Source organism: Sceloporus undulatus, chromosome 1 (genome assembly GCF_019175285.1).
Source record: "Sceloporus undulatus isolate JIND9_A2432 ecotype Alabama chromosome 1, SceUnd_v1.1, whole genome shotgun sequence".
Taxonomy (NCBI): domain Eukaryota; kingdom Metazoa; phylum Chordata; class Lepidosauria; order Squamata; family Phrynosomatidae; genus Sceloporus; species Sceloporus undulatus.
In genome coordinates, this window is record NC_056522.1 from 2,658,316 (window position 1) to 2,683,371 (window position 25,056).

Consider the following 25,056-nt stretch of genomic DNA (forward strand, 5'->3'; position numbering starts at 1 on the left):
AAAATGGTGAAGGCTCTGGAAACCATGAAGCCCTATGAGGAAGGACTCAGGGAGCTGGGGATGTTTAGCCTGGAGAAGAGAAGGTTAACAGGTGATATCAGAGCCCTGTTTAAATATCTGAAGGGATGTCATATTGAGGAGGGAGCAAGCTTGTTTTCTGCAGCTCCAGAGAACAGGACCAGGAACAATGGATGCAAGCTCCAGGAAAAGAGATTCCAGCTCAACATTAGGAGGAACTTCCTGAGAGTAAGGGCTGTTCGACAGAGGAACACATTCTTTCCTCGGAGGGTGATAGAGTCTCCTTCCTTGGAGGTCTTTAAGCAGAGGCTAGATGGCCATCTGTTGGGGATGTTTTGATTTAGATGGCCTTTATGGTCTCTTCCAACTCTACAATTCTATGAACCTTATCACACGGACATTTTTGCAGCTTTTTGCAGCTCAGATCCGACGTGACTGCGGGTCCAACAATGCAAATTTATGTGATAACGTGAATGTTTTATCAGACACTATTCCTTTCTATGGGGGCTCCTTCCATGGCATTTCCGCAGTGATTTCAAAGTGACCCCTCATTTTAGTGAAATCAGTAACAAGCGAATTCACAGAAATCACTTCCAAGCTCACTTCTATTTCACTCCGAATTGGTCTGGTGTGGAATGCAACTTTGCTTCTGCTCTGGTACAACCCCCGGGTTACAAATTTCCCATGGTGCAGCAATGCAATTTCCCCCATTTCCTTTCGGTGGTCCTTTCACTTTCAGGGCAACTCATTTTTTATATGTGTGTATGTGCGTGAATGTGAATATACAGATATGTCTGTCTGTCTGTCTGTCTGTCTGTCTGTCTATCTATGTGTGTGTTGAAATTGCTGAAATGGAAGGGAAAATAAAAAGGGGGTTGAAGAAGACGCAGAGATATTCACAAGGCAAATATTCACACAATCAGGCAATTATGCGAAACAGGGAGCAAGAACCTGCGCCCCTTTTCACCCCAGAAATGTACAAGGTCATGATGCGTTCAGACCCCCACTGAGCATGTGCAAGGGTGCCGATTCAAATCGTTGAATCCCACTGGTGTGGTAATACAATTTGCACTCACTCCGTTTTGCGTGAATCGAGATCACGTGACGTGCCTTGGATTCGATTCCCCCTCGATTCGGAAGGGCAACAGAAGGGCAACCAGGTATGATAAAACATTCACATTACGACGTGAATTCGCATAGCTGTACCAGGAGTCCCCCCGGATTTGAGATGCAAAAACCTCCCTGTTATAAACCCCAGTGATTCTAAAAAAGATGAAGTACCTATAAGTTCCAACAGTACGAATAAAATCCTGCGAAGGAAAGAAGTACCTTTGTCCCCAAGGGACCTGTGGCTGCAGGAGTCCCAGTGTGGCCTTCCTTCCTTCCTTCGCTCTTCTGCCGCTTGTGATGTGGGAGTGATGTCACGCAGGATTAGAACCGGTTGCCAAGTGCTTGGACACCTGGGCAGTGGGTCACTTGAGTGTTTAGACAGGGGACCGTTTTGTGGATGTATTTCTCTGTGGGGGAAAACGAGATCTCTCCAGATCAGAAACGGAAGCCGCCTGCGGTAGGAGACCCAGTTCCTCTCCATTTCTGATTTTCCATTTGTTTCCTGGGGCATCAACTTTCCTCTCCATAAGAAAGATGTAGATCTCTGAAAACTTCATTCCCACATGCAACCAGAACCAACGTTTGCTATTTTTTCCCTCTTTGTGATGAGAAAGTCCTCAAAAAGGACATCATTTGGAGAGAGTGCAATTATTATTATTATATTTATTTGTATAGTGCCATAGGCTTTACATAGCGCTTTACAGAGGAGAGAAAACAAAATACAGTTGGTCCTTCTTATACGCAGATTTTTTATACATGGATTCAAGCACACATGGTTTGAAAGTGTTCCAAAAAGTATACATTTCAAATATCAAATCTTGATTTTCCATTTTTTTATAAGGGACACCTTTTTTCTGTCATTATATTTAATGGGACTTGAGCATCCACGGATTTTGTTATCCAGGGGGGATCTTGGAACCAAACCCCAGCAGATAACAAGGGTCCACTGTAGAAACAAAAGCCTGCCTACTACGCAAAATCTAAAACCACAAACTGGTGGCGCAGTGGTTAAATGCCTGTACTGCAGCCATTCACTCGAAACCACAAGGTTGCGAGTTCAAGACCAGCAAAGGGCCCAAGCTCGACTCAGGCTTGCATCCTTCCGAGGAGGGAGCTAAAATGAGGACCCAGACTGTTGGGGGCAAATTAGCATACTTGCTAATTAGCTTACTTGCTGTTCACCGCTATGATCTTTGGAATAGCGGTATATAAATAAAACAATTATTATTATTATTATAACATTATAAAATTAATAAAATATTACTATAACAAAGATAAAACAATACTATAAAAGTGTAAATTAATACAAATAATATTCTTCTGTACAAGAACAGCTAATAAAATTGCTGGAAATGGTCAAATTGGACAAACTGACATGTTTAATAAAATAGGGAAGCCTAGGAAGATTTGTAGACACTTGGGATCCGGTCATGAAATACTGAAGTACCAAGAGGGGAATAATGTCCATTATTGGTTTTAACAGGATTTAATATTGGACTGGACTATTTAGGGAAAACTGGTTTGGTCGAATGATTAACGATAGAATCAAGAAGGTTAAATAATAGAAGAAACAGACCGAGAGAAAAGTATACTATTACTCCAAGCATAGTTAGATTAGGAAGAACAGCAGGAACACACTGTTTGAGAAAATGGGAACAAATCACCTTCAGAATGAATGTCTGCTTATTTATTATATTATTTGTTTTAAGTCTAACTTTAAGTTTAGAATGTTTAGTTTTGAATAATGTTATGTTATATTTATCAATATATATATATTTTAAAAAGACCTAATTTTCAGGGAGGATTAATTGTTTAGGACTTATTCTGCACTGGGAATGGGAGTTGGTTTAGAAAATGAAACTGGATGTCCTTAGGCGAGTCACTCTCTCTCAGCCTCGGAGGAAGGCAAAGGCAAATGACCTCTGGACAAAGCTGGCCAAGAAAACTCCATGATGGTTTGCCTTAGCATTGCCATATGTCAGAAATGACTTGAAGGCACACAACAACATTTACACAAGTGTAATGTGATTGCAAAGAAAGCCATGGTCCAGGTAGACGCAGGGGGGTGTCCTTGGGCAGCGGATACAGGGAGCAGAATTCCTTCCCATGCCAAGGGTCTACCAAACCATTTAGGGCTTCCAATGTTGTAGCAGCACCTTGAACTCAGAACAGAAGCATATTCTCAGTCGCTGCAACTCCAGCATTAATGGTTCCTGTCAGCAGTCTAGCTATTGCCATTTGGACAAGCCACAGCTTCTGAGGGCTCATTCCCACTATGATTTAAAGCACATTGCTGATCAGTTTATATGACCATCATTCCCATTTGAAACTGGTTCTGATCCTACTTTGATTGATTTCTGTTGCGATAAAGCGAGGCAGACACAAAAAAAACCCTGGTTTTTCTAGACAGTAGTTTCCTAGCAGTTCTTTTGGAAAGAACAGATTCTGGAGCATGTTCAAGAAGTGGGAACGATGGATCTGAATCGCATCCTTCTGGAAGGGAGGGAGTAATGGCAGAGGGGTGTTTTTGGCAGATCCACCCCCCCCCCCCCCCCTGCTGCCTTTGTGCTTCTGGTGTATTTAAAAAAATGGATAGACAATTCATTTCATTGATTTGGCAGCTACAGTACTTGCAATCGGTGAGGCAAGTAGTCGCAAAACCAATGAATCAAATCTTCTATCACACACACACACACACACACACATACACACACACACACACACACATATAATTCCCAAGCTGGGCTGCACAGGCTGACACTTATGTCACTGATGACGTGCAGATGATTGACATGCATTTTGAAGTGGCACAAACTAGTGGGGATGACAATCATGCCAAAAAAGAAACGATTACAAGGGGATAATGAAAAGATCCACTTCCATAGTGGGACCTTTGGGAATCGATTTATCAACATGGAGCAAAGGTGAATTGTAAACCAGTCCAAATGTAAGTGGGAATGAGCCCTGAGCCTCACTAGTCTTGCCATTGGTCTTCCTCGAATGAAAACTGGAGAGAGCTCTTATATCATACCTTCCAACTGTCCTGATTTGAATTGCAAAGTAATTAGCCGAGAGAGTGGAGACCTATCTTACAATTCTATGATTCTGTGATTAATAGGAAGGCCAGATTAAGGTGCTATAGATGGTGTGATTATTTCTTAATTTCATTCTTGAAGGAAGCAACAAACAATTTTCCCAATCTTCTCCCTGTTGCAAAAACATCTTTGGCAACCGTGCTATTTCTGGACCGGGACTTATTGTGCACAGAATTTGCACACTTACTCCTAAACTGAAAACAGCATTTTCTATGTAGGAGGCACCATATTCTGCATAAAAAATAATATTTCTGCAGAGGTTGTTTGTTAATTCAGCAGGAGGAGAGGAGAGGAGAGGAGGAAGTAAAATCTTGCCCTTTTCCCGTAGTCTCAGGCAAAAGCAGACTGCTGCAGCCTCTTCTCGCTTCTCTCTCCTCCTCATCAATAACTTTAGCTGCTTTGACGTGGTGTTGCTCGGCCACGTGTCTCTCAGTATTTATCTGCGAAATACAGAATGTATGTTGTACTTTGGATGGTTGTGCGGAAGAGGGAATTTCAGCAGCTGTTGCTTGCTGCTTGGTTGTGTTACAAACAACCCTTGCTGAAATTCTGTCTTCTATGCAACCATGAACGGTACAGGATCCCTCTCTACTTTACAATCTGGCAATCCTAAAAGAGGTAGCCATGTGTGTGTGTTTGTGAGTGTTGCCAGAGTGAAAGCAGGAAAGGATGCCTCTGTCACTTTGATAGGTGCGTTGAAAAGGAAATTTCAGCAAGAGTCACTTTATCTTGCAACCAAGTAAGCTGCAACACCTGATGAGATTCCGCCTACACAACCATGAGAGGTCCAGGAGCCCTCTCTGGTTTTCAGCCTGGCAACCCTACTTGTACTGCTTGGCTTGATTGGTTTTTGTGGGGTTTTTTGGGCTATGTGCCTATTTTCTAGAAGAGTTTATTCCTGACGTTTCACCAACATCTGTGGCTGGCATCTTCAGAGAATGCATTCTCTGAAGATGCCAGCCAAAGATGCTGGCAAAACAACAGGAATAAACGCTTCTAGAACATGGCCACATAGCCTGAAAAACCCACAAAAAATTATGCCTTCAACTTCACACTGGGCCTGATTTCCCCCTTCTCCATCCATGGAATGCTGGGGGTTGCCATGGAGACGCTAACTGCCACCTGCATCCCGCTGGACCCTGGACCAAAGATGCTCCATCCCCAATGATCCCTTACAAGAGCTATGATGACTTTTCCCGCCTGTCTTCGGCCCACCTCCACCACCGTCACCGCCGGCCCCTCCGCAACTGCAGCTCCCAGCCCTTCTTTGTCTCCTGCACCTTCTTCACTCCCATCTGTTTGCCTCTTTCACCGGATGAGAGCAGGTTCTCATTCAAGGCAAGGTTCTTAGGGGGGAAATATGGGTGGACAAGGCCTGGTTAGCTTAATTGTTGTAAACTGCTTCGAGTGGGTTCAGTTCCTCAGGGTCAGATGAACTACATCCAAGGGTTTTGAAAGAACTGGCAAATGTAATATCGGAGCCCTTGGTAATAATAGTCTTTGAGAACTCCTGGAGAACAGGAGAAGTGCCAGCCAACTGGAGGAGGGCAAACGTTGTCCCCATCTTCAAAAGCGGGAAAAGGAGGATCCCAACAATTATCGTCCAGTTAGTCTGACATCAGTACCAAGAAAGATTCTGGAGCAGATCATTAAACAGAGGGTCTGTGAACATTTAGAAAGCAACGCCATTGTCACAAAAAGTCATTATGGGTTTCAGAGAAAGCTTCTGCACCTTCTTTCCTCTCCCTTTTCTGAATTAATGAAGTGCAAATTACTTTGGAACTTAGTTTACAGCAGTTGAAGTGAGTTGAGGACAAAAGGGGAAAGTGGGGGGAGGAGGAGGAGGAGGAGGAGAGAAACCGGGATGTTTTAAAAGCAGCTGAAAAAGTGGAATGGCACAGGAAAGATTCAAAAATTAAAAATACAAACTAGATGTCAGAATAGTGTTGGAATTGCTGTTTTAAAATTTAAATTTAAATTCTTCCCTGGATTCCCGCTAGGACTGAGGAAAACGGAAAGCATCACCATTTTCTTGTGGAACTGATTCTTTTATAACTGATGCTTGCTTTCATTCATTCATTCATTCATTCGTTCTACTTTTTCTCTCAGGGCATGGAGAGGAGGTCAAAGCCAGAGATGGAGTGTGCAAGCAAAGAGACGGAGAGCTTTAGTGGAAGTGAGAAAAGCTCAGAGAAGTGAGTAGTATGGGGAAGTAACCTGGGGAAGGAGACCCTTCCTCTGTGGCTGCATCTGCATTGCAGAATTGATGCAGTTTGACACCACTTTAACTGCCATGGCTCAATGCAATGGAATCCTGGGATTGGTAGTTTTGTGAACTATTTAGCTTTCTTTGTCAGGGAACTCAAATTACAAATCCCAGGATTTTATAGAACGGAGCTATAGCAGTTAAAGCAGTGTCAAACTGCACTAATTCTGCAGGGCAGAGGCAGCCTAGCAATCCCAGAATGCCATAGCATTGAGCCGTAGTGGTTGAAGCAGTGTTGATCTGCACTCATTCTGCATTGTAGATGCAGCCTAATATTCTGAAGGCCAAGACTGGGCAAATGCATGCCCTCCAACATTTCATAGATGGAAACTAGGACACATATGGCTGAGCCACAACAAGTGTGCTCAAAATGGTCCAGCCAGGCAACAAGAAAGCAAAAAAGTTGTTAATGCACAAAGACAACACAAAACTGCTATTTTAAGCATAGAAAACCCTGGACTTTATGTCTTGAAGACTCAGGGGAAAGTAAACTTCTGCAAAAGCATAGTAGTAGTTGTTGTGTGCCTTCAATTTTTTTTCTGACTTATGGAGACCCTAAAGTCTTGGAATTTTCTTGGCAAGATTTGTTCAGAGGAGGTTTGCAATTGCCTTCCTCTGAGGCTGAGAGTTTGTGACTTGCAAAGGTCACCCAGTGGGTTTCATGGCTGAGTGGGGAATTGAACCCTGGTCTCCAGAGTCATAGTCCTACACTCAAACCACTATCCTATGCTGGCAAGGACATACCCTCCAACATTTCATAGATGAAAACGGGCACACGTGTCCAAGCAACATCAGAGTGTGGCAAAGACTGCACACATTATCCACGAAGAAGAACACATAAGCTAGGAGAGGCTGCAGCAGTTTGCTTTTGCCTGAGCCTTCTGGGATGGAAAATGGCTTGCCCCCTTCTCCCCTGCACCTGAATTAATAGAATGCAATTAATAGAATACAAACTACTTTTGCAATTTGAACTTAGTTTGCAGCAATTGAAACAAGCTGAGGACCAAGGGGGAAAGTGGGAGGCAGAAAGAGAAACTGGAACATTTTTTAAGCAGCCCCAAAACTGGGAGGATAGAGGAGTAACTGAGACTGATCCTGTCAAATCAGGACAGTTGGAGGGTATGTGACTAAGGCTGCATCTGCACTGCAGAAATCATCCAGTTTGACACTGCGTTGACTGCCACAACGCAATGCTATCAAATTCTGGGATTGTGTGAGATATTTAGCCTTTTCCGACAGAGAGCTCTGGTGCCACAACAAACTACAAAGCCCAGAATTCCATAGGATGGAGCCGTGACAATTAAAGTGGTGTCAAACTGCACTAATTCTGTAGTGTGGCAACTGCCTGTGAGCCGATGAAGTGTGTCCCAGCTGCTTAGGCTGTTGTCCAGGTGCAAAGAATGGATGCACAATGCCAAGACTTTGGTATCCCTTCTTGTGAGATCTCTTTATGTCTTTCATTTAGACCTGGACTGGATCAGACAGGCCTTGGCATAATGGATATCTTCAGATTATAGGGACTGTGCTCTAAAGTAAAATGCAGGGCAGTGGTAGCTTTAAAAGGACCTCAAAACCAGGTTGTCTTTGGGTGTCAGATATTTATTTTGTAATTGCACTCTTTTTCTGGAGATGGGCGTTATAAATCTAGCAGCCATGGATATAGCAACTTTAAACATTCACAACCAATACAGCCTGGGGGGATGAAAGTATACAAGGGGAACCAGCTTTGTGCCTTTTGATAGCTAGCATTATCTTTTTCCAGGGACAGAACACTGAAAATGGAGAGCTTGGTGAGTAGGACTTTCACTGACCAAAGCACCTATAGCCTCATAGCATTGTAGAGTTGCGGGGGAACCCAGTGGTCATCTTGTCCTGCCCCTTTTCCCATGCAGGAAATCCACAGCTGGAGCATAAGTGTCACACAACAGTAAAGTTAGAAGGAACCCCACAAAGGACTCCTCTAACAGCTTTAGTATACAGTTGTCTGCAGGGTCTGGACAAGCACCAGCTTTGGATTTCAGCTCCCAGAATCCCCCAGCCGGTTGCGTGATTTGGGGAGTCCAAAAAAGAATGTTTTCCTAGTTCTGGAAAAGAGAGATACTGCTGCCTGCACCCTTGACCACAGTTCAGATGCATGAAGCCTTTTCCAATAGATTACGTCTGGTTGGTAGCACTGAAAAATGGAAAGAAACACAAAGGAAGAGATCTCTCTTTGGGATTGCATAAATCTCTGCATTTGCATTAACGCATTGATGGTGCTGTGCAAGATTTGCAATGAATGCCTATGTTGCATAAGTGACTGGATAGCTAAATATGTAGCTGAATGTGCAATCCAATGTGCATGCACATTGCATGAACATTATATGTACATCCATGCACATTACATGCACTTAACATCTCCAGCTGCACATGGGTCCTCATCTTCAATGCCAACACATGTGCAGCTCCCTTTCTGCAGCCTTGAACCGCATGCGGACATACTACGCTAGACAGAAACATCTGTCCACTTCCATGGAGTAATTTATGTGCATATAAGAAACCAACAAATGCCACAGAGATTCCTAACGCTCATGTTTTTTTCTGCCATCTTTCAGTTGAAGAAGGTGCTTGTGGAAAACCAGAAGCTGAAAAATGCTGTAAGTTGTGTTTGTGTAAGACTTGAACCTCTTTCCTAGAAACAAGGGGAACTGACTGGAACCAACCTCCTGTCAAGCCAAGTGTCACCTATATTTGCACAATTAATTTTTCCTGCCTAAGTATTGTTGTTGTTTTTGTTGTGTACCTTCACATTGTTTCGGTTGGCAACCCTATCATGGGGTATTCTTGGCAAGATTTGTTCAGAGGGGGTTTGCTTTTGCTTTCCTCTAGTGCTGAGAGGGTGCGGTATGCTCAAGGCGTGTTTCCACAGATTTAAACCCTGGTCTCTGGAGTCCTAGGCTGCTGTCACACTGCTGAATTAATGCGGTTTGACACCACTTTCATTGCCATGGATCAATCCTATGAAATTCTGGGATTTGTAATTTGCTTCTGCACCGGATGTTTCCAACAGAGAAGGTGAATTAGGTCACAAAACTACAGTTCCCAGAATTCCATAGCATTGAGCCATGGTAGTTAAAGCAGTGTCAATCTGCATTAATTCTGCAATGTAGATGCAGCCATACCACTCAAAACACTACGTCATGCTGGCTGAAATTCATCCTGTTAGTCTTTGCCCAACTCTCCCATTTATTAAGGGCATTTTAAATTCTCATCCTGTCTTCTGGGGTATTAGGTATCCCCCCTTTATTTGGTATTGTCTGCAAGTCTAATAAGTATGCCCTCTATTCCATTGACCAAGTCATTAATAAAGTCTGTGTGTCAGTGTGTGTATGCATTATGTATGTATGGAGGTTATTGCACTGGGGCTAATTTCAGCATTAAAGAGAGATTAAAACGCATTTAAAGCATCCCGCTATGAACATTGCGGAATAGCGGTCTATAAATAAAAAGTATTATTATTATTATTATTATTATTATTATTATTATTATTATCCCACAAATAAAGCAAACATGGTGAGTAATTGTGTAAATGATTATCACACGCAATTGTGCAAATAAAGTGATATCGGAAATGCATTGTCGCTGAAATCCCGAAAGATACACATTAGTGCTTCTTTGTGACCACTTTCATGGCGGGTTTTGTGCGATGTTGTGTGAAATAGTTTTGCGTATGTACATGATTTTTCCGGGATATTTGCTGGATAAACTCCCGATCTCCTATGTGAGGATGGATGGATGGATGGATGGATGGATGGATGGATGGATGGATATATAGATACTTGGCACTCTGCAGATAGACTGCTTTCTGTTCAAGGCAGAGCTTGGAAAATTCAATTTATGTTAGACCTCCATGTGTCCTTAAAAGCACTTTGCAAAAGTGTGCAAAACAGAGCTAAGTAAAGCATGCTTTTCTGCATTCAGTACAGATCTAGGAAAACTGAATTTCTAGCCAGACAAGGATTTCCCTATTTGCATAAGATGCAGTGCTTCTTATCTGATTCTCTTGCTCTGAGCAGCTGAACCGACTGGGCAATCCTATGGCTGAGCGGGTCACAATCCGGCCATTGCCGCTCCAATTGCTCCCAGCAAAATGATCTCCCCACCATCATCACCACCAGTTTTGCAAAGAAATAGTATTACTCTCTCAGTGAGCTGCTTTTTCTCTTTTCCAGGTCGTCTTCCTGAAGCAGCAGAACAAAGGTCAGGAAGCCTCTCCTTCCATCTCTCTCCTTTTATTAAACCCTAGTTACACAGGCCTGCAATGAAACACACACACCCCTTTTCCAATATTGTGGCTGTTTTGGATGTATTGGCATGCTCCCCCTAGTGGTGGAAGATGTCTGTTTGTCAAAGTGCGTGCATCACTGGCTTTGGACAAGTCAGTTCAAAACACAGCTTGGAAATGCTTATTTTGAGGACTGCACAAAGTGTATTCTGGCCCAGGGGAGTCTGGGAAATGAAGTCCAAGCTCTTCTTTGTAGGTGAAAAAGGGGAGCTGGGCAACAAAGCCACATGGGGTTTATCTGATGGGCCCAATTTCTATTTGCAGGAAAAGATAACAACACAGAAGACTGTAGAAGGTCAGTGTAGTTATTACACACCCGCCCCTGAAAAGTTGTGGAAGGAAAATGGCCGCACAAACATGCTTTCTCCTCCCTCTCTCTTTTACCAGGGCAAAAGAAAAACTTCTGACCGAAATTGGGTCCCTGCTGACTGAAATTGCCTTCCTGAAGGAAGTGCGAGAGCAACTTGTGAGTGGTTCGAATCCCTACCTTGAACATGTGGCATGGACATCCAGGTCCTACTCAGACTAGTAGAAATTGATGTCCTCTTCGCATTGCTCATGTGTGCTGGTGTGTGGGGGAGTGATGGATCCATTTTGGGGGGGTTTGAAGGAGCTATGCAAGGGGTCGACTGAATTCCCAGATACATTTTGCCTCTGCTTGAAGTCTCAAATGACTTGACGGTTTAAAAGCCAGTATTCTTAGGGACTCTTAGGCAACTCTTAGGAATGAAAGGCAGTGGTGTACCAAGAACAGTCATCCCTTATGTCCACAGGGTATCTGTTCTGGACACACACACATACACCCCCATGGATAGCAAAAACCGGGGAACCCAAGTCCTGTTCTTTACTATGGCAGCATGATGTGCGCATGGCCACTGGTACGGGTGCAGACACACATCTCCATTTAAAACAATGGGAATCTGTGGAAGTTCAAATCTATAGATAGCAATCCTGCTGATAAGTAGAGTCCACTGTAGTTTTTTGTGGGTTTTTCGTGCTATGTGGCTATGTTCTTGAAGAGTTTATTCCTGATGTTTTGGCAGCATCTGTGGCTGGCAACTTCAGAGAATGCATGGCTACATAGCCCCCAACCCCCCCCCCCCACAAAAAACAACCCTACGGATGCCAGCCATGAAAGCCTTTGACTTCACAGTCCACCGTATATTTGTCATCTGTCGTGCATCATATTTTAACACTCTGGTCCTCCCTTCAACAGCCCTTTCTGGGTCTGGCGGAGCTGCTGGCAAGGTGGCAAAGGGAGGCTCTCATTCCCATCCATCCACCAAAGCCACCAGATACAGAAGGCACACCTTCCCACCTGCAGCTGCTGGTGGGAGTGGGCTGTTGCCTCCACTCCATGGCCTTTTTGGGTTTGGCGGAGCTGCTGGCTGGTTGGGAGACTTGCTTTCTGGCCCTGCCAGCAGAGACACCAGACCCAGAAGACACCCGTTCCCACCAGTGCACTGTCCCCCTCTGAGGTGTCCTCCAGTGCAGTCATAGAAACATAGAATCCTAGAGTTGGAAGAGACCCCAAGGATCATCCAGTCCAACCCCATTCTGCCATGCAGGAACTCACAATCAAAGCATACTTTTTACATGCCCCTAGTGACACCCCTGATTGGAGGGTCACATTGGTTTCCCTTTCAGAGGGCACTGGAGGGCTAGACTCCTCTGCTGCACCCCTGCAAGGAAAGTCTTCCCCCTTTTGCCCCTAATGCCTTCTAATTTCCCCTAGAGATGATGGGGCCAATTTCTCATGTTTTTGGCTCTCTCTAGGCCATTTTAGGACAAGGAGAAGCCATGTCTTCAACATGAAGTGATCCAGAGGTCAATATCTGGAGAAACTGTCTTGCTCACACACTCTCAAAGGGCATGGTGGCGAACCTATGGCACGCGTGCTCTCTTTGGCAGGCGAGGCCATTTCTGAGGCCTTTAGCTTCTCTGGGGAAGTTCTGCCCCAGATATCCCACCCCCCAGAAGGCAGAGGTCCTACCCCTGGAAGTGCCCCCCCCCCAGCACCAGGTAACAGCCGCTGCAGGAACGCCCTTTCCCTTTTTTAGAGAGGCGGGATATAAATAAATTTTATTATTTTATTATTATTTATTATTTGGGCATTCAGGCTCTAAAAGACATTTGGGGATGGGGGTAAATGGTGGGGGAAAGAGGGTTCGGGGGGGAAATGGAAAAGAAAAATTCAATGTCTTGAAAAAACAATTTATTTGAAAAAAATTTTGACAAAAAATCAATTTTGAAAAATTCTTTTTGCAAAAAAGGATCTTTTTTTTTTAAAAAAATCAATTTTTGGCAACAAAATCAATTTTTCAAGCGTTCAATATTTTGCAAAAATAATTGAAAAATAATTAAAATAATTTTTGCAAAAAATCAATTTTTCAAACATTCAAGGGAAATTGATTTTTTTTTTGTGCCCCTGGAAGCTCTGGGAGCTTCAGGTGCCCCACTTTCCCCACTCCAGCTTTAAAGCAACACAGCTCCTTGGTGCATCTAGGATCATTTTCGAACCCCCCCACGTCTTCCCAAACTCCCTTTGACCCAAGCCGCCTGTTTCTCTGTCTCCTTTCCAGAGGTACAAGGACCCCGAATCCAAGAAAGAGACCACTAAGGCCCTCACGGAGACCATCCAGGCCAAACTGGAGGTGGCCCAGGCCAAGATCGAAGCGGCGGAGGCCAAGAAGGAGACCCTGGAGGCCCAGAAGAAAGCTGAGGAAGCCAAAGAGTCGGCCGAAGCGGCTCAGGCCCGAGAGGACAACCTCTTGTCCTACGTCTCCAAGATCGCCACCTTGGCTTACCAGCAAGCGGCAGAGGCGGAGTATGACTGCGCTCAGGCCCGGAAGGCCATGGCAGTGGCGGAGGCCATCCAGGTGGCCGCCTTGTCGGACGGCAAGGCCCGCCGGGGCCACAAGCATCACCGAAGCCACCGAAACCATGGGGAGTGCCGGTGTCACCAGCATCACCACCACCACCATCACCACAGCCACCAGGAGTCACAGAGCCACTGCGAGACCCAAAGCGATCTGGTCCACTCCGAACCTGAGACCCTGAGCAGCACCCGATAAGGAGGGAAGGAAGGAAGGATGGACCGACAGAAGGATGGGTGGGAGGAGAGAGAGGAAGGAAGGAAGGAAGGATGGGCGGAAAGGGGAAGAAGAGTTGCTTTGATAGCCAGTGCCATTTTGGGAGCATTGTGCCGAATTAAAAAAAATATCTTTGAATAATTTTGGACACTCACTGGGCTTTGCATATGACGCATGCGCAAACCATGCCCTTGGCGAGGGTATGAACACTGAATACAAACAAATACAGGAATACCCTGAATTTATCACTGTAATATGAAGAGTAACCAGACAGCGGGTGATACAAGAGATAAAGCTAAATTTATGTCCTTGGAACATTAAATACTTTTATGACAGATGATCATGGCCCTATTAATGAAGAAACAATACAGCAGTATGATTATTACCAACTACACTCATCCCTCCATATTTGCGGATTTGATTATTCAAGGATTTCATGAATATGTTCTCTCTAGGAATATCTAGGTCCTCCAGTGCAACTCTATGGTCAACTTTAACTAAAAGATTCCTAGAGAGAATACTCTACTAGGCATTTGTAGCTTCTCCAGCTCAGTTCTATGGTTAGTGTCTGTCGGATGTTGACCACAGAGTTGCAATGAGGACCTAGAGATGCCTAGAAAGGTGTCCTCCTCTCCAGTAAAAACATGGCGTTTTGTTATTTGTGGTTTTTCCATATTAACAGGGGTCTTGTGCCCCTAACCCTTGCAAATATGGAGGGACAAGTGTATAACATTTTAACACTGTAAGTGCAGCATTATTACTGCAGCACAAACAATAGTTAATTGTGGGTTTCTTGGGCTATGTGGCCATGTTCTAGAAGAGTTTATTTCTGACGTTTCACCAGCATCTGTGAAACAATACTTTCTAACTCACTGACAACCATTATGTCTTTTATATCTATGGTTTATATGCATATCTATGGCCAGAGACAGACGGGCGGGAAGCAGCATGCCTGCACCAGTTCTAGGGTTCTGGAGCATGCAGCAACCACACGCTCCAGAACCCTAGAATGTGCCGCCGCCGCCATCATACCAGGCTCCCATCCATACGGGGCACGCATGCATGACGCAAGCGTGGTGCAGCGTCCACACCTCCAGCCACCATGCTTATGTCATGGACGCATCACAGTGTGCCAATGGCACACTGATCACGTCGTCTGTGCGTGCCAAGAATCCATTTTTTCTAGGTTCTTTTTGATTTGGAGGAATGCCGGGCCAATGGCTCTGGAGGAAAACTGGGTGCCTCCAGCCCAACCCTTTGGGTGGTCTGGAAAGCCCCTATAAAAGGAAAAAAAATGCCCATATATAGGTATAGAGTGCATTGGTGTCTGCACCATGCTTCCTTCTGTGACTAGGGCTGCATCCGCACTGCAGAAATAAACCAGTTTGACCCCACTTTAACTGTCATGGCTCAATGCTATGTAATTCTGGAAATTTTTTAAATTTAAATTTCAAATTATTTTCGCTTGCCTTGAATCTCATTGTGGGAGAAAGGCAGGATATAAATCTTGAAATAAATTAATAACTAAATGTAGGACTGAGCCATGGCAGTTAAAATGGGGTCAAACCAGATTATGATGCAGCCAATACTTGAGCAAGTCTTGGAAACAGTCCTGTAACTCATCATGTTAAAGCATCCAAAAGCCAATAACCCCAAAGCCAACAATGTTTAATCATTAGTGGGGTCAGGATAATTTGTCATAAAAGAATTTAATGTTCCAAGGTCATGGATTCAGTATTATCTCTCATGCCACCCAGTGTCTCATGCCAGGCATCAGCTCTCCATCCTTCCAATACAAAGTGTTGCTAGCAAATGTTTCTTCAGACACTCTGGCCTGTTCTCCTAGTAGTGGAAGGCCAGCAATGTACTTATCTCATTAGAAAGATATAAAGGAATCTTATTGCACCTTTGAGAGCAACAGAGACACTGAAATTGCTAGCACAAACATTTGTCAACTCCGGCTCACTTTATCCCATACAAGTGAATTACAGTCAACCAAAACTTATGCTAGAATTTTTTTCTTGTCACATGAACTCTACAGACCGCCCCTAAATGGCGGCCTGCAGCTGCCCCTTTTTGCACCAGATCAGGGCCGCAGCAATTTGATGCTGCAGCCCCGATCTGGCCTTTTGAGGGCGCGAAAAGGAGCCGCAAAAGCGGCTCCCTTTTGTGCCCTCAAAAGGGTGCAATAGCCACACTGCAGTGGCTATGCGACACTCCTTCGGCGCTGTGTCATATGGAAGCAGCACCGAAGAAGTGCCATGATACTGCATGCAGTGCATGGCATAGAGGCGCCCTGGGAGTGGAGTCGAACGTGCATCATGAGGAAGCAATGCCCCGACGCCGGCCTTTCAGGCTGGTCTGTACAGGGCCTTAGTCTTAAAGCCATAACAGAATACCTTAATGTCACTTTACACTGAGATCAACTAACCTAGCTGTGTTGTGTATTGTGTGTCATAGAATCCAAGAATTGGAAGAGACCCCAAGGGTCATCTAATCCAACCCCATTCTGCCATGCAAGTCTTCACCATCCAAGCCTTCCTTGTGACAAGATGGCCATCCAGCCTCTGTTAAAAACCTCCAAAGGAGATTCCAGCCCTGTGCAGACTTGCCTTAAAGGCCGTCTTGGGGGCAGAATAGGGGCATAGCATCCATATGGCGCATGCCCTGACTTCGCCCCCAGTGGCATGATGCCGTGTGCCACTCCACAAGGTGTGCGGCATCATGATGCTCCTCCGGCACTGCATTCTCCCTATTACCTCCAATCCATTTAACAACTACTTTTACAACCATCTCCTGTAGGAAGAGAACTGAAGTGCTACGATGTCATGCGATAAGGCACAGAGAAAGACACACAAAAAAGGCAAAAACGGAGCATGAGAGTAGTGTCTTAGAGATCAATGTGGGTGACATGGGACATAATGACAGTATAGCACAAATGTCCTTTATTTTATTATTAAGCAAAGCAACAATCAGCAGCTTGCTAAGCAAACAAGTGACTGCATCCACAGACACTCAACTGCTCCCTCTTACCTCCCGGGGAGCCGCGGTGCTGGTTTTGGCCGCTGCGTCATACATGGCTTGCAATAACAGGATCAGTATCACAGGATATTTAAAGTCCATGCAGTTCAAAGAAGCACCGAAGGGGAACAGAAGGCTTTAAAGAACTTGGCAACCTGTAACTTTGGTCTACATGCAAGGAAAGAGGTGCACTAACTGGGAAACAGGTCATGGAACCTCACCCTGGCAAGAGTTGGGTTTGTTTAGGGGCTTTTGCAAAATTACAGTAGACTCAACAACTGGGGTGGGCAAATGTGTTACAACCCCAAATTTTGTCCAAGCAGTGGACTGTGCCTGTAAGGGCTCAGATCATGCATTGTGAAAGTAACTACTTCAATGGAGCTTTGTGATCGCAGTTACGTCTTGAAAATGTCACCCCTGAAAATCCTACAATTTCAGCCTAGCAGTGCCCTGAACAAAGCACTTTCTAGGGGCTGCAGATGGAGATGCTGGGAAATGACGGCTGCATGCTGTCCTGTCTACATTTGCCTGACACTGCAACAACAGGCTGTTGGCTTCCCATTTGGTGTCTGTAAGCTGTCCCACTGTTGCTGCTCCTGGCATGACTTGCTCTCAGGTCAGAACAAGGCACCCTGACTTGAAATGCTTGCAGGGATGGTATGGGAAACCAGCCTTCCATAGTTGCCACATTTTGCCACAAGGGGTGGATCCAGGAGTTGTGTAAACAGTTGGGACCCAATTTGTTGGTTTGGAGCTGTGGCTGTGTAAATAGCACTCAGCTAGCCCAGGGGGAATTTGGCATATATAGGTTATATAGATAAGCCCCCAGTTGTGTATCAACAAGAGCCAGCTGGGGAGACCCTTGGGGTCCTGCCACAACTACTGTATATATTCATGTATAAGTCTAGAAATTTTAGTCAAAAAATTGACCCAAAATACCTGGGTCAACTTATCCATGGGTCAATGTAAGTACTGTACTTTAACTCTTACATATACAAAAAAGGAGCCATCCTCTTTCTCTGAATAGAGTGATAAAAGGCAAGAGCTTAGTTCATCCTGTGAGCGCCAAAAAGAAGCATGGATCCCCGCTACTTTCTCACCCATCCAGCCTTTAGGATGAGCGCAAACAATTGTGCTAGAATTTCCTAAGTTCTTTGGCATCATTTTCATTTGCATCATCCTTTGTTACATGCCCCTAACTTTTACCCTCTACTTATCCATGGGTCATATCAAAATCCATCATTCTGGCCCCCAAACCTGCCCTCAACTTATACATAAGGTCGACTTATAGTCAAGTATATACGGTACTTTTCTCAAGATCTCCAGTGCCACTGCCAGGCTATAAGGGTAGGTTTTTGGGGTCACATTCCACTATTAGCCACTCTAAACACAAATCACCAACAGCTGTGAGACTGTAAGTCCAGCTTACAATCTTGCTGCTGCTTAACAGAGCGCTGGCTAACGTTTTTGGCTGTAAGCTGGGCAAAAAACAGGATCTAGAAGTGACTGGAAATCTGCTTCTGGGCTTGGCGTCCAGTTATTTCAGCTCAATGTGAGCTGGTTTGAGGAAAGGGAGTTATAAAAAATTGTCACTCCGGGTGATGTTTGGGTGACATCGAAGAGCATTTTTTCCACTGCAAAAAAAGATTTTGGTGTTGTTTTTTAAAATGAGATCCCAGGAACTTTGACAGAGTCATGTTGGGGGCCTCCTGGACCACTCTTTCCCCAGCTCTGCACTACTAGAAGCCCTGAGAGATAGAAAGGGCAAGTTGCCACTGTTCTGCTGGGAGCCATGGAGCTGGCGAGGAAGAAAGCAAAGTGTGTCCATCTCCAGGACTGGCCAGCCTCTTGAGATCTTAAGAGTTCCTTTTCCAACAGGTTCTCTACTCGCTCTTTGGTTGCTGAACAACTGGTCTCCTCACTGTGTCAAGCACTTCACTCCGGCATCCTCAGCATGTCCACAGTTTGTCTTTCCCCAGTTGGAGAAGCTGCACTGGAAGAGGCTTTCTTCCGTCCCCTTGCAAGCCACGTCATCCATCCAGATGCGTCCTTTCCCTGGGAGAGAGGAGAGCAGCGTTAACCAGGAAAAAAAATCCATGTGCATGATGTGTATCCTCTTGGATGCATTACCTCTGCATTAGTTCCCCAGCATTGTTGTAGTGTTCCTCCAAGTAGTTTCTGACTTACAGCAAGCCTAAGTGGGGTTTTCCTGGCAAGGATCTTCAGAGGGGGGTTGCCATTGCTATCCTCTAAGGCTGAGAGTGTGTGACTTGCTGAAGGTCACCCAGTGTGTGTAAATGGCTAAGCAAGGATTCGAACCCTGGTCTCCAGAGTCTTAGTACAACATTCAAACCATTACACCGGTCGGCTCTCTTGATGGTACCTATTAGTCCAATGAGGAATATAAGCATTCAGTTCAAGGTTGGAAAAGTGGGGTTGTATATGCAGAATGCATTGTACATGCACCTCATACATGGATTTGTTACCCATGCTGTTCCATATAAATTTTGGTATAAATGATAGCCCTCAGTGACCCCTAGATGAACTCTAGTAGCCTGTCCACCATTGCCAGCAAGGCATGAGGACATGCACACACACCCCTGAGGGGCACCCATATCATCATATCTGGGGAAGTCGCATAAGAGGATTATCATAGGACCAGGAAGAGCAAATGTTTGCCTTGCCTGAGGCTCTTGCCCCCTCCCAGGGTCTGTTGTCTGAGCAGCTTAAGACCACTAAGACAATCAGACAGGGACATCCAGGTGAAAAGAAAGTAATTAAACACCTTTGTTCTCACCATCAAGCCCCTTTGCCAGGAGCAAGATTTTGCCTATAAATACTCCCAGATTTGCCTGTTCACTGGGCCAGTCTGGACTTCAGGGGGAAGCTATGCCCCTTTGAATCCTGGCTCCTGGCCAGTCATTCCATGGCTGAGCCTCATGCCATCCTCATCATATTCCATTTGGATTCCTGGAGGGAGTCTATATTCTGGTATGTATCACCTCAGTGATGCCTAAAATCCTATTCCATGCTCACCTATGCTTTTCCTGAGCCCTGTATGTGTGTGTATGCTAGTGAATCGTATGTGTTTTCCCCCATTATAAATAAATTGGTTATTAATTCTAGAAGTCTGTCTCAGCTCCATTTATTGGAATCCCCTGGTCTACTCCGTATACACATCGGGAAACGATTCTGCAAGGGCCGTCGTAGCAGGCCCTCCTCTTGCAATATTTGAGCTAATAACAATAATAATAAAATTCCCCTAAATGGACCCTTGGCTACAGATGCATATTGTGTATGGATTTTGCTGTGCATTCAGCTACACATTTCATGCCTTGGTTAAGGTGTGCAACACTGGTCTTCAGCACAATGCACATATGGGTGTTTCGTACAGAGAAAATGTACTCAAGCCAGTGTGGTGTAGTGGTTGTTGAACAAAGAGTCTAGGATCCCAATCCCCCCTCAGCCATGGAAACCCACTGGGTGGTCTTGAATAAGTTACACTGGAAGGGAAAGGCAAACCCTTTTAGAACAAATCTTGCTCAGAAAACCTTGTGACAGAGAGTGTATTCACACTGCAGAAGTAAAGCAGTTTGATACCACTTTAACTGTCACGACTCTATCCTACAGAATCCTGAGATTCACAGTTTGATGAGGCGCCTGAGTTCTCTGATAGTCCAGGCTGAATACCTCATGAAACTACAAATCCACAAAATGGAGCCAGGACTGTTAAAGTGGTGTGAACCTGCTTTATTTCTGCAATCTGGAAGAGCTGTGGGTCACTGTAAACTGGAAATGAGTAGAACTCTGCAAAATCACAAAGAAAATCACAAGGCAAAAGGGCAAGAAAACCTCAGCGAAATCAGTGGCTGTATCCACACTGCCTAAATAATCCAGGTTGACACCACTCTAACTGCCATGGCTCGATGCTATGGAGTTCTGGGATTTGTGGTCTGGTGCAACATTTAGCATGAAGTCGAAACGTCAGGAATAAACTCTTCTAAAACATGGCCACACAGCCCAAAAAACCCACAAAAAACTATGAAACATTTAGCTTTCTCTGCCAGAGAGCTCTGGGGCCACAACAACAAGAGTTCCCAGGATTCCATAGCACTGAGCCATGGCATTTAAAGTGGTGTCAACCTGGATCATTCGTGTACGCAGGTTATATAGTCCTGATGGTGATGTTTTTATTCCAGGGAGAAAGCCTCAGGCTTTGCCGGCTGGGAGGCCAAAAATCGATCTTGGCTAAACAGCTGCGGCTTCTGCCTGTGTGTGGAAGAAGGTGGTCATTATCACACTGGATAAACATGGTAGAAGCCAAATTGTGGTTCACGGTGGGGGGGGGGTGTCGGGGTCGGAAACAACCTCAAGAACTGCTCCGTTCACGAGTCCAAAGACTGTCATTTTCCTCCGCCTGGCTCCTTTCCCCATTTGACGTCAGTGAACTAAAACTGGTGAGTCAGACCTCCTCCTTTCCAGCATGTGAATCACACAAGCAATAAAGTTCCCAGGCTTAGGACTTTGCTAAGGATGTCCTCGAGGAAGGTAGTAATGAGGAGAAAATGACCCCAGCCAAGAAAAAACCTCAAATCTGCCTTCAAAATGGGGATGCTGCTTTTGCATAGGACTTGTTAGCTGCCCTTGACTTTATTCTGACTCATGGAGACCCTGTGGATGAGACGTCTCCAAGACTCTCTATGATCCATTGCTCTGCTCAGGTCCTGCAAACCCGTGCCCATACCCCCCATGAATGAATCCTTCCATTTGGTATGGGGTCTTCCCCTCCTTGTGGGCTAGAAAAGACAACTGTTGGGTGGATTTGTAATTGGTTGACCGGCTGAACTCAAAGGGTGCTCAACAATGGCTCCTCTTCTTCATCCTGGAGGGAAGCGACCAGTCCAGTGGGGTTCTGTCCTGGGTCCAGTTTGCTATTCAACAGCTTTATCAATGACTTGGATGAAGGAATAGAGGGCATACTTATCAAATTTGCAGGTGACACCAAATTAGGAGGGGTAGCTAATACTCCAGGGGAAAGGTCAACATTCAAAATGACCTGAATAGACTAGAAAGCTGGGCCAAAGCTAACAAAATGAAATTCAACACAGAAAAATGTAAGGTACTGCACTTAGGTTGGGAAAATGAAACACATAGATTTAGGATGGGGGACAGCTGGTTTAAGGAGACTTCTACATGTGAAAAGGATCTAGGAGTCCAAGTAGACCACAAGTTGAACATGAGTCAATAGTGCAATGCAGCAGCTAACAAGGCCAATGAGATTCTAGGTTGCATCAATAGAGGTATAGTGTCTTGATCAAGAGAAGAAATAGTGCCACTCTATTCAGCTTTGCTCAGGCCTCACCTGACCCAGTTAAAAAGTGGCGTGATTTTGCTGCTTTTTGCACAAGTTAAAGTCAGGTTAATGCCAAAGTGCCCCGATGTGTCTGAAAACAATCCCACTCTTGTGGGATATTCACAGGATTTAAACCCCGTTTATCCATGAAGTTTGGGTGCTTTGCCTCCCACGTGATAAACTCTATGTGAGGAAGCTTCAAGGGCTTTACAGTAAGTCAGGGGAGAAGGTTTACAGCTCGGAGTAGTGTAAGTATGGCTGCAGATACCTGCAGTGCAGCAAAGAAAGGCAAATGAATAGAAGCATTGTTTCCAAGAGTCCCATTATATTCTGTGCTGGTCAGGCCTCATCTGAAGTACTGTGTCCAGTTCTGGGCACCTCATTTTAAAATGAATATAGAGAAGCTGGAGCAGATTCTGAGAGGGGGAACCAGGATAGAAAGAGGGATGGAGAACAAGATCTTCTCAGGTGGATGCGACGGTCAGGAGTGCTTGTTATCAGCTTTGGCTGATACACCAGCTGCGTCCCTACCTGGACCGTAAGGACCTTGAATCTGTTGTACATGCTTTGGTAACCTCTCAATTGGATTTCTGCAATGCGCTCTACATGGGGCAACCCTTGTACCAAACCTGGAAGCTGCAATTGGTGCAGAACATGGCAGCTAGATTGGTCGCTGGTAGCTCCAGGTCGGACCATATAACACCTATTTTAAAAGACCTTCACTGGCTGCCTATCCGCTTCCGAGCTCAATACAAGGTGTTGGTTTTGACCTATAAAGCCCTAAATGGCTTGGGCCCAGGGTACTTGGAGGACCGCCTCTCCCCATATAATCCGCCCCGCACACTCAGAACTTCTGGGACTAAATTGTTGGAGGTCCCTAGGTCTAACCTTGTACGGACTTCACAGAGGGCTTTCGCCATCGCTGCCCCTTCACTCTGGAACAAGCTCCCTGTAGAGCTTTGCTCCGCCGCCTCACTAGTTACTTTCAAGAAAAACTTGAAAACGTATCTATTTCGGCTGGCCTTCCCACCTTAGTTAGATTGTTTGTTTATTTCCCTGCCCTCTTTTTTCCCTTTCGACCTCGGATCGATGTCAGTTATTCTCTCCTTCTCTTTGCCCTTGACATGTGTATTTTATTGATTTCCTGTTCCTGTTTTTTGCAGTAGTGTTCTTAACTTTTTATATTGAATTTTTATCCTGTTTGTAATGTTTTTAAAATTTTGTAAGCCGCCTTGATCATATTTTGGAAAGGCGGGGTAAAAATAAAATTTATTATTATTATTAAAAGAAAAGGTTGAAGGAGTTGAGGATGGTCAGCTTGATGGAGAGAAGAAGGAAAGTGGATATGTATTCCCCTCTTTAAATATCTCAAAAGAGAGCAGTGGGCAAGTATGTTTTCTGCTGCCCCAGAGAGGAGGACCAAGTCTAATGGTTTTAAGTTACAGGAAGGTAGATTTTGATTGACCATTAGAAGGAACTTCTTGACAGTGACAGCGATTTAGCAATTGAATCAATTGCTTGGAGAAATGGTGGGGTCTCCTTCTCTAGACATCTTTAGAAAGAGACTGGACAGCTACCTGCTGGGGATGCTTTAGCTGGAGATCCTGCCATGAGCAGAAGGTTTGACTTGGGGGCCTTTGGGGGCCTCTTCCAACTCTTGGATTCTATGACTCCACCTTATTTATGAAAAAGATTCTTTTTTAAGGGTACTGGTCTCAGGTCAGAGCTCTTAGAGGAATGTTACAGGTCACATCTCTCTGTAGAATCATAGAATCCTAAAGTTGGAAGAGACCACAAGGGCCATCCAGTCCAGCCCCCTGCCATGGAGAAACTCACAAACAAAGCAGCCCCGGCAAATGGCCATCCAGCCTCTGTTTAAAGACCTCCAAGGAAGGAGACTCCACCAATCTCCATTAAGGGAGTGCGTCCCAGTGTCAAACAGCTCTTAACGGCAGGAAGTTCCTCCTAATGTTGAGCTGAAACCTCTGTTCTTGTAGCTTGCATCCATTGTTCCAGGTTCTGTTCTCTGGAGTAGCAGAAAACAAGCTTGCTTCATCCTCAGTATGACATCCCTTCAAATACTTAAACAAGGTTATCATATCACCTCTTAACTGTCTCTCCTCAAGGTAAAACATACTCAACTCCCTAAGTCTCTCCTCATAAGACTTGGTATCCAGACCCTGCACCATTTTGGTCTCCCTCCTTTGGACACACTCCAGTTTCTCAACATTCTTTTTGAATTCTGGTGCCCAGAACTGGACATAATATTCCAGGTGGGGCCTGTTCAAAGCAGCATAGAATGGTACTATGACTTTCCTTGATTTAGACACTATACTTCTATTGATGCTATGTATTCCTATTCCTATGTGGCCCTTTTAGCTGCTGTATCACACTGTTGACTCATGTTCAACTTGTGGTCTACTAAGACTCCTAGATCACTTTCACACGTAGAAGTCTCCTTAAGCCAGGTCTCCCTCATTCTATATTTATGCATTTCATTTTTTTCTGCTTAAGTGTAGTATCTTACATTTTTTGGTGTTGCATTTCATTTTGTTAGCTCTGGCCCAGCTTTCTAGTCTATTCAGGTCATTTTGAATTTTGATCCTGTCCTCTGGAGTATTAGCTCTTCCTCCTAATTTGGTGTTATCTGCAAATTTGATCAGCATGCCCTCTATTCCTTCATCCAAGTCATTGATAAAGACGTTGAATAGCCCTGGGCCCAGGACAGAACCCCACTGGACATTCCACTGGTCACTTCTCTCCAGGATGAAGGAGAG

General features: G+C 44.8%; 3 protein-coding genes across 6 annotated transcripts in view; 1 reads left to right on the forward strand and 2 right to left on the reverse strand.

The window, feature by feature from the left end:
- Nucleotides 1-25,056, reverse strand: part of LOC121919807 (protein FAM71C-like) — a 1,121,343-nt gene that overhangs the window by 32,471 nt on the left and 1,063,816 nt on the right. The window lies entirely within an intron of this gene.
- Nucleotides 1,489-13,965, forward strand: LOC121921194 (lysine-specific demethylase 7A-like). 4 transcript variants are annotated; one of them, XM_042448920.1, is made up of 8 exons: nucleotides 1,489-1,585; nucleotides 6,333-6,418; nucleotides 8,252-8,279; nucleotides 9,084-9,125; nucleotides 10,701-10,728; nucleotides 11,078-11,108; nucleotides 11,201-11,279; nucleotides 13,396-13,965. In XM_042448920.1, exons 1-8 carry the CDS (start codon nucleotides 1,526-1,528, stop codon nucleotides 13,885-13,887), a joined length of 846 nt encoding a protein of 281 aa, XP_042304854.1. In that variant the 5' UTR covers nucleotides 1,489-1,525; the 3' UTR covers nucleotides 13,888-13,965. The 4 variants fall into 4 exon arrangements, with proteins under 4 accessions (XP_042304854.1, XP_042304846.1, XP_042304862.1 ...); XM_042448912.1 differs by lacking the exon at nucleotides 1,489-1,585 and adding an exon at nucleotides 5,376-5,561; XM_042448928.1 differs by lacking the exons at nucleotides 1,489-1,585; nucleotides 6,333-6,418 and adding an exon at nucleotides 7,555-7,608.
- Nucleotides 17,928-25,056, reverse strand: part of SCARA5 (scavenger receptor class A member 5) — a 165,979-nt gene continuing 158,850 nt past the window's right edge. Inside the window, exon 9 of the mRNA XM_042448836.1 lies at nucleotides 17,928-18,981. Coding sequence (XP_042304770.1) covers nucleotides 18,845-18,981 — 137 coding nt within the window. The 3' untranslated portion in view covers nucleotides 17,928-18,844. The remainder of the gene's footprint in view (nucleotides 18,982-25,056) is intronic.

Excerpts from the sequence above, each read along its gene's own strand:
- LOC121921194 (XM_042448912.1), top strand. The coding sequence starts at position 5,388 with ATGATCCCTTACAAGAGCTATGATGACTTTTCCCGCCTGTCTTCGGCC. Across the intron at positions 5,562-6,332 it reads AGAGCAGGTTCTCATTCAAG|GGCATGGAGAGGAGGTCAAA; the intron begins GCAAGGTTCTTA and ends TTTTTCTCTCAG. Across the intron at positions 8,280-9,083 it reads CACTGAAAATGGAGAGCTTG|TTGAAGAAGGTGCTTGTGGA; the intron begins GTGAGTAGGACT and ends GCCATCTTTCAG.